General features: G+C 40.2%; 1 protein-coding gene across 1 annotated transcript; it reads left to right on the top strand.

Annotated features, from left to right (window-relative positions):
* The first annotated feature begins 443 nt into the window (after nt 1-443).
* LOC115371986 (transgelin-like) lies at nt 444-7,730 on the top strand. The gene is made up of 5 exons (XM_030069662.1): nt 444-603; nt 5,826-6,013; nt 6,607-6,778; nt 7,245-7,347; nt 7,477-7,730. The coding sequence occupies exons 2-5, from the start codon at nt 5,834-5,836 to the stop codon at nt 7,628-7,630; spliced, it is 609 nt and encodes a 202-aa protein (XP_029925522.1). The 5' UTR covers nt 444-603; nt 5,826-5,833; the 3' UTR covers nt 7,631-7,730.
* The last annotated feature ends 1,410 nt before the right edge of the window (nt 7,731-9,140 follow it).

The following is a 9,140-nucleotide window of genomic DNA, read 5'->3' as shown; positions in this document are numbered from 1 at the left end:
CCTTCCTTTTACATTTTGTTTCACAGTGCAAACACAGCAGAGGGTCAATAGCTGCTGGGTGTCTCATTCAGTTTCAGAGAGATTTTCAGACACCACCAATCTGAATAGAGGCGATAAATAATCCTCTACACGTGCTTCAATGCTCTCTAATCACTGTCACTCTCTTCCTGTCCTAAAACTACATTTCTCTAGGAGTTTATCACTCCGCCTCCTTCACTTCCTAATCCTGTCTGTTCTTAGTGGTAGAGGCAGAAATTTGGAGAATTCCTTTCAGTGACCACACCAAACTCTTTGGTCACATGCCCTCTTTTTCTCTCCATCCTTCTCCTAAATAAGGAATTACAATTTGAGTGAGGGAAAAAAAAGAGAAAGAGGAAAAAGGGGGCTGGGTCAAAGAGTGAAATAAGAGGACTTAAAGGCATACCCCTCTCGCTCTCTCTTTCTGCTGAATGCGGTGAAGTCATCTCAGACAAGGGTGTTTGCTATATTTACGTTGGCACAGCCGTGAAGTGCACTCTGCCCCTGCGTTGTGTAAGGAAGAAGAGTTAGGAGAGTTTGGAAGCCACCTGCATTCACCTCAGCTACTGTACTCAACTAAACACTGTAAGTACCTACCACCCCTTTACTCCTCGGGGCTCTGTTTTGTACGAGTGAACATCTTGGCAAATTTAATCAATCTCAGTACTCTGGTTTCTCGCTGGCAGGCAAAAGATTGCCTATGTGTGGCCTGTGGGTAAATCTCTACAGGAAAAAGAAGCATTTGTACAATGTCACGCACCCCACCCTATCTGGCTTTGTCTTTTCTCTGTCCGTGGCATGACAGGCGTCTTATTACACTCTCTAAAAACCTCAGGCAACCTTTGGAATGGCTCTCAATGCCTGGTTAATTTTTAGTTATTTCTATGTAGACTGGATGGCTTTTGATTGAGTCTGGAACTTCCTGCATTGTCAAATCGTGTTTCTTGTCAACCTCTGCTCTCAGTGCTCCCTCCACGTGCCCACAATGAAAGACAAGGAGCCACATTTTGAGCAGGTCAACAGGTTCGGAGAAAAGGTGCATTAATGTGCAGTTAGCATTGTCTAATACATACCCTCTCCTAATTCAGTATGTGTGCCAAGCACCGGGCTGCAGGAGAGCACGTGGCAGTGCGAGGGATTCTTTGACCTATGGTTTGTTGGCACATTTATGGTTCAAGGATAAAGGTTTATGTGCAAGAAGAAGAAGACCATGAGTCAAGTAACTAGAGGCCCATGTGCGGCCTGTGACTTCAGGTGGTGTTAGACAAGCATGAATGGCTCAGCTCTCAGTATCTGAGGTGATAAGAGAAGCGTACAGAGAACTGAGAGAGCTGCCTGGCTCACAGCAGCTGGGATTGTGCAGGTCAGAGGAAAATATGGGCAAATACACACCCTGTCCATGCTGGGTTTCATTAGCTGCAGGAACACCTCCGTAACCCTTCACTGGACTACAAAAGTCAGCTTAAATTATGAAAGACTTGAGATAGTATTCAATTTGACTTGATAAATGAGCAATTTATGACAAGGATACAGTTTCATGCTGTCTTTTTGAGAATCCGGATGCTTTCAGAAGTTTATAATCAATTTTACTGGACTGTTGCAATGAGAAGAAAATAATTTGAAACAGCTTGAACTTTCTGGTGACCGTATGTAACTGATACAGTGACAGACCGAGAAAATTTGGGGCAGAGGAGGTGAAAAAAACAAAAACTTGAGGCACAACACTTTTTTACTCTGATTTTTCCTTCATTTCCCCCCTTAGCCTACATGTTAGATGAAATCCATATTGCATGACAGTGACAGATACATATTGTGTATCTGCTGGTTGCAACACTTCATTGAAGCTACATCACATTTATATTGAGTGAAATATTCAAACCCAAGATGCCATTGTTTTACAGCTGCACCATTACATCAAAAAGAAAATAATAAGATGTTTTGTGCATTATTTTATGCACATTTCCCAGTAATTCAACCGGACATATTTGGTGTCTTTGGAAACCTTGGGATCTCCACTGGAATTTTAAATAATGTTCTGTGGGTTTGAATAAAACTCAACTGTGCAGTCTGCATTTGTAATGACGAACCCACTGATGGGAGCAGCAGGGTTAAGGAAGTTTAACTCCCAGTTGGCACCGTGCAGCTGCTGTGTTTGTACTGGGCAGCTCCCAGGTGTCAGTGAGTATCACTGAGTGAATGAAAAGAAGACAATTAATTTAAAAAAAAAAAAAAAAACCCTCATGGATGGAAAGGTTAATAAAATATTAACAACATAATGACTAACTAACCAAGGTAATGTAATCATTATCAATAAGCAGCATTACGTAGTATGTAGTATGAATTAGGTATTGTTTTGATACATTTTGGTCAAAATGGCTCTGAAAATAAAACCAAGACAAAAATAACATGAAAATGGGCTTTATACAACAGTGGAGGTTTGGTTTGGCCTTTGACCTAAAACAATATCCTGACCAGCAAGACCTGAACAATAACTATCAAATTCCTAACAAGTGATTACTGATTTAAAAGTTACAACTATTAGTTACTAGTGGAAGCTATGTCCATAGTGTTCAGTAGGAAAATAGTGTGCCATATTACACAATCTAGAGAGCTGACAAGGTCTGCAAATATTATTTGAACAAATAAGAACTCAAACATCTTAAGAGGTGGAGCTCAGGTCCCAGCACAGAAGCACAATGATCTCCTTCAGCTAACTCACACTTTGAATAGGGACCTTTTGGACTAGTTTTCTGCTATTGTGATAGTTTGTTCTGCTGCTCTGTTGATCACTGGTGCTCTTTATATAAAAGCACTACTTCTTCAAATGCTATTTATGCATATTTCTTTACTAATCATTTAACCCTCCTATTATGTTTGGGGTCAATTGACCCCATTCAATGTTTAACGTCTCTAAATAAATGATTAACATCATTTTTTTATGCTTCATTTTTGATAAGTTTTCCTAATTTAATGGGTACTACTGGGTAAACATGAAATTCACATGATGATGTGTTTTCAATGTCCTGTACACACTTTGTACACATCGGTTATAAATAACAAAAATCTGAACATAGAAATAATATAAAACAATTAAAACACCTAAAAGTTATTTCTTTCCAATTTTAGGTCAATCAGTGAGATTTTATGGTGATTTGCATGTTTTTCCATAGTTGCGAAATAGGAATACTGGATGTATAAGTGGAGGTTGGGGGGGAGTTATGTTTTATTTAAAGGGCTATTTAGGTCGTCAGCAAAGACGCATAAAGTATCTGACACATAAACGTTGGTAACAATTTTAATTATAATAATTTTGTGGAGGTTTAAACTGCTGGGGACAAATTGACCCCAAACATAAAAGATGTTTGTAAATTTGAACATAACAGGAGGGTTAAGTGTGGGGGAGAAAACTGTACCAAACTAAACTGATGTCAGTAGATATTTACTACTGATCACTGGTGAGCAGATGACTGTTTCTACTCTGCCAAAGCATGAATTAACAACACACCGATTCTTTTGGATGATTATTTTGTATATCACACATTACTGTCAAATTGCCTTGGTTACCACAACTTTCAACAGTACACACAGCTGCTGATCAGCACTCTGGCTGCTGTGAGGGCTGAGGCAAACTCAAAATGACGCAGCATCCAGATGAACTTTCAGTGTACAGGCCTACATTTCCCTTCAGAATACACACCACAGCACATGTGCACACACACTCTGTCGCTGCAGGGCGTGTCCTGCGATGTTAAACCTCAGAATTCTTCATTTTTGCAGTAAAATCAATCTATATGGATTTTTCAATGGCTGATGCCGACAGAGTCGATATAGAGTGCTGATATCTCTGTTTGTTTGTTTGTTTGTTTGTTTTTGCATGTGATAAAATCAAATTTAAAAATAAATAAATTCTAATAAATGAGACAAAAAAAACTTTTTTTCATTCATTTACATTTACATGGACATTTATTTAATTTTTATTTAATTTTTTATTTAATTTTATTGTTTGTATTGTCTCTGTTTCCTTAGGTAGAACTGTACTCTGGCTGCGGTGTACTTATTTTAAATAATAAAAAAATATATATCAGCTAAATAAATATCCACAAGAAATCAAAAAACTACACTTTGCAAAAAAAAAACAACAACTTGTAAATGAAAAAAAAAAAAAAAAAACTTTTAGTGCACTTAACACCAGCATCAGCCTCATGAGTGCAGGCCAGATTAATCTAGTCTGTGTGGAGAGATCTGTGCACTGATTAGGGCGCAGGTTTATCCAGTGTGGTGCGCCCATGCAGAGATACGGCCCGCTGTGTGTCTGCACACAGTCTGGGCTGGATGTTCCCTGGGCGTGCCAGGACTCCACAGATGGAGCTCCTCTGATTGGGAAAGACATTTGGAACGGTCAGATGTTTCACTATTTATTTCACAACGGTCGCTGTAATAAACTGCATGTGGAATAACTTGGCAGACGGGCTAAAGCCTTTTTTTTTTGCTGCACAATGCCCATGTAACTGCTGCAATAAGCACATCCAACCTCAGGCGATGAACCACAATCTCTGGCTGCGATGGCTCCAGCACCAAGCTGGTCGACACAATGACAGTTTTTGGAGCCATCAGCACATGTTGTGTAATGATGACAGTATCTGTTTTGCAAAGGATGTGAAAGGTGTGTCTTTCTGTGCCTCAGGCGGCAGAAAGTGCTCTCTACAGTTGAGTACACTTAAATTGTCAGTTATATAAAACACACATGCACACACACCATCATAAAGCCTCTCCGCCCTTTTAGGCCATAAATACATATATCATGATAAATGCAAGCACATATTGTGCAATAAGCGCTGCAGTGTTGATTTGGGTTTGTGTTGTGCATATACTTGAGGAGGAGGCAAAGAGAAAAAAGAGAAGGAGCCTTCACTATCAGCTCTAAACATCTCCATATGTTATCTGCCCTCTGTTTCTGAGAAACTGAGAAATGTCCTGAGACTTGAGCTGAGCTTAATGGTCTAACTCAATAATTCAGTTTTGATGAAATAATGACATCACATAGGCAGGGCAACAGTTCACACACAGCATCATTCATTTGTAATTTAACTTTTTTTTTTTTTTTCGGAGGCAGTTCACACACAGTAGCAGTGTGCAGTGTGCTGTCTTGTCCCGTGTCCTGTATACACACATGGCTGCTACTTTTGTTTGTGAGGGGGGGAGGAAGGAAATGACAGCTGAATGAGCAAACAGGATGCAGGGAGAGGGGTGGTACTCCTGCAGACAGGAAGTTCTTATGGTATTAAAACGAGCAAAAGACCAGCCAGAGCCAAATACTGTGAAAGAGTTTTTACCAATTTCTTTATGATAGCATAATATGTCCTCGTTAAGTAGCCCAAAGACCTGCTCTGTGTTAGTGGGAACCTTCATCCTGTGTTTGTAAACTGCATCAGCTAGTTATGCAAGAATGTGTATAACAAACAATTTGAATTAACAAAGAAGTTGGTGGCTTCCATACAAAAATGAAAAATGTTCAGCTATTTCAGAGGAAAGTAGGTGCATGCCTGTACACCCTGTCAACACACACACACACACACACACACAAAACCGTACTAGGAGACGGTGATTAAAATCCTATTTGTTCAGAATGCATGCCAGCATTGAGGGTGTGTCGTGGATGTGGACAGGCAGGGATTTGACTGTGAATGTTGTCACATCTATTAAATATCCATGTTGAATCATGACGCTGAAAGGGATACAGCGGTTACACAGCCAAGGTTGTCAAGGTGCATATGCCTAACACTAAGACTGACTTTCTGCTCCAACAGGATCAAACATGGCAAACAAAGGTCCAGCCTATGGTCTGAGCCGTGAGGTGCAGAGCAAGATTGATAAAAAATATGACCCGGAACTGGAGGAAAGGCTGACGGAATGGATCACCGCCCAGTGCGGCTCCTCAGTTGGTCTGCCGGAGGCCGGAAAGATCGGCTTCCAAAAATGGCTCAAGGATGGATGTGTGAGTGTTGCATGTGTTGGGCAGAGGTTGAATATGTTTTACTCAAGTACAAGTAAAAGTACTGGTGTAAAAATCTACCTAAGTAAAAGTAAAAAGTAGCTTATTTTAAATCAGTAAAAGAGAAAGTCATTTTTTCTTTAGAAATTTCCATTAATTTACATGTGATTTCCACAATGAGAGCACAGAGTACAAACTGGATTCTTCTGACTGAAAACAGTTCTTTGCTGACTGACTGCTCTCTCTGAATGCAATTTCTCAATTTATACTGGTCCAATTTTTGTTGCTTGTGGAGAGCCACAAAAACTGTACTGTGATGGATGTGATTTCAAATGAAGAGAAGTACAATACTGCAAAAATATGCTCAAGTCCAAGTTGAATCACTGAGTATAAAAAATACTTGAAAAAGCACAAAGCACACAAAAGACCCTCTCATTACAGTGACGTGACTAAATGTAATTAGTTGCTTCCATGCATATATTGTGTTTGCAAACCTATAATTGTGTGTGTATACCCTCAGTATGCTCAGTATGTTTAGCATGATCTGTGATCTGCTTGTCCTCTGTGTGTGTGTGTGTGTGTGTGTGTGTGTGTAGGTGCTGAGCGAGCTCATCAACAGCTTGTACGGTGCCAACAAGCCCATCAAGAGCGTCAAGCCCTCTCCTATGGTCTTTAAGCAGATGGAGCAGATCTCCTTGTTCCTCAGCGCAGCGGAAAAGTACGGAATCACCAAAACTGACATGTTCCAGACAGTTGACCTCTTCGAAGGTGAGACACTCAGCAGACCCGCCTGTGTGGCTGCATTCTGGTGTCATCAAGCGCAGATTAAATCTTGAGTGGCTTTGTCATCACAACTGCATGCTGCTTTTGTTCGAACCCGCAGCACTTTATTTTAAATTCCAGTGGAGATCCCGAGGTTTCCCAACATTCCTAATATGTCCTGCTGAATTACAGAGAAATATGTGAAGCACAACACATTTAGATATTTTCAGTTTGATGTAATGCTGCAGCCATAAAACAATGGCATCTTGACTTTGAATATTTCACTCAGTATAAGTGTGATGTAGCTTCAGTGATGCAACCACAAGTTACAGAATATGTGTCTGTCATACAACATGGAACAAAATGTTTTTCTACAGACACTTAAAGGGAAGTCTAAGAGACATTTTTGTAGTTGGGTGTAGTCGTTGGGTGTGTGCTCTGTTCATGTGAGATCGATGCTTTATGTCTTAAGGGAAGGACCTGGCTGCTGTTCAGCGGACCCTGATGGCTTTGGGAAGTTTGGCAGTCACAAAGAATGATGGGAATTATCGCGGAGACCCCAGCTGGTTCCATAAGTGAGTTTAAACATTTTTGTTGTAACTGTTCAGTCTGTGGACTGGCTGAAACAAGAGGATGATTTCCATTCACTGTTGAGGAAGGACATTGCAGATTAAGAGTGTGTGTGTGTGTGTGTGTGTGTACAGGAAGTCACAAGAAAATAGGAGGGATTTCTCAGAGGAGCAGCTCAACGAAGGTAAATCTGTCATTGGCCTGCAAATGGGCACAAATAAAGGAGCATCTCAGAGCGGCATGACGGGCTATGGGCGACCCAGGCAGATCATCAACAACAACCCCTGAACCCGACCGGCACTGCTGCCTCCCAAGCCCGAGACACTCCTCCTCCTCTCGTCTGATTGGCCAGTTACAGAGGAATCTGTGCGTTAACTTGGCCAAAGAGGAGAAATGTGATCTGACTGTTTTCGAAACTAAACTGGACCAAAATAGGGAACAAGGAGAGCAGGTGTATATTGAAAATTACTGCAACATTTCATATGACACCCACACCCACACATACATACCTACATATATACATACATACATACATACATACATGCATACACACCTACATGTACTTTAGACATAAGTAATGACCAAAGACTGAGGTTTTGGGATTAGCTTACCAATGTTTAACAGTTCAAGTCCAACCATTAAACAGAGCGATCACCACCATGTCCATGTTAGATCGTACCTTTATACATCTATCTTCTGTTTCTGGTGGTAGCTATATGTACTTTTTTTTTTTTTTTTTTTTTAAGTCAGTGATGCTTTTGCAGTAGAATTTGTTTTGCCAGTGTCATATAGTATCAGAAAAGCTGCCATTTGAGTAATCTCTAATCAAGATGTTGGACCATGTTCCTAGAGCTTAATATTTTTATATATCATATATGATGATGATAATGATTCTGAAATAAAGTTCAATTTAATTTTCAAAGAGGCCTCTTGTTCTTCACAACCAGAGTAAATGATCTGTGATTATTTCAGCACTATTCAGAATTGGCTGTGTAAAAATAATAAATAAATAAATAAATAAATAAAAAAAGATTAATTAATTTGCATGGTAGCCTGTTGCCAAACATGTGTCAACAATTTTCAACATAACAAATCTCTCTTCCTTGAAGGAATACTCCAACATAAATCACGTAAATAAGACAGCTTCAGGGTTGGGTTGCTGTAACTTGCTGTAATGTTTATTTTTTCCACTTTGACAGAGCTAGGCTAATGACTGCCATAGATTTCAAGTCTTTATGCTAAGCTAACATGAGATGCTACCCATAAGAACTGAATCAGTGGACATACAGAGGTGAGAATGATATCTGGCATCTTGTCTCAGTCTGGGTAAATTGGAAAAAGGGTATTTTTCCCAAAACACTGGCATATTACCTTAACATTTGTCATTGTTCCTGTCAACACAGCAAAACATCTGGCATCCACTAAAGGAGATAAGCAGATGTGATAAGTAAAAAGCTACAACACACACAAAAAAAGGAATTTGCCCAAGGGTGGGAGGACAGAGAGAATAACAGGGGAGAATGATGAAAGGGGGAGGAGGGGGTATGGCCTGGCCAGATTTTTCCTGGCTGGGCTTTGCCTGGCTGGCTGGAACAAGAGAAACAAGGGGGGATTCAACTGAGGACTATCAACCTCTTCCTCTGCCAAGTTTTTGTTTATACTGTGTTTTTGCTTGAGTGCCGAGTAAGCTGTACAGCATGAGGCAGCTCAGAAAAAGGTCAGAGATGGAGAAGAAAAGCAGGAAGGAGGAAATATATTAAAAAAAAAGAGACAGGGAGTTATGTTTGCTGAGAGAAAG

This window comes from Myripristis murdjan, chromosome 14 (assembly GCF_902150065.1).
Source record: "Myripristis murdjan chromosome 14, fMyrMur1.1, whole genome shotgun sequence".
NCBI classification, from domain to species: Eukaryota; Metazoa; Chordata; class Actinopteri; order Holocentriformes; family Holocentridae; genus Myripristis; species Myripristis murdjan.
The sequence above is the reverse complement of the archived record's forward strand: the minus strand, read 5'-3'. Positions and strand labels throughout refer to the sequence as shown.

Bases quoted from the DNA above. Each gene is read 5' to 3' on its own strand.
- LOC115371986 (XM_030069662.1), top strand. From the start codon at position 5,834: ATGGCAAACAAAGGTCCAGCCTATGGTCTGAGCCGTGAGGTGCAGAGC. The intron at 6,014-6,606 runs GTGAGTGTTGCA...GTGTGTGTGTAG, and splicing joins AATGGCTCAAGGATGGATGT to GTGCTGAGCGAGCTCATCAA. The intron at 6,779-7,244 runs GTGAGACACTCA...TTATGTCTTAAG, and splicing joins GACAGTTGACCTCTTCGAAG to GGAAGGACCTGGCTGCTGTT.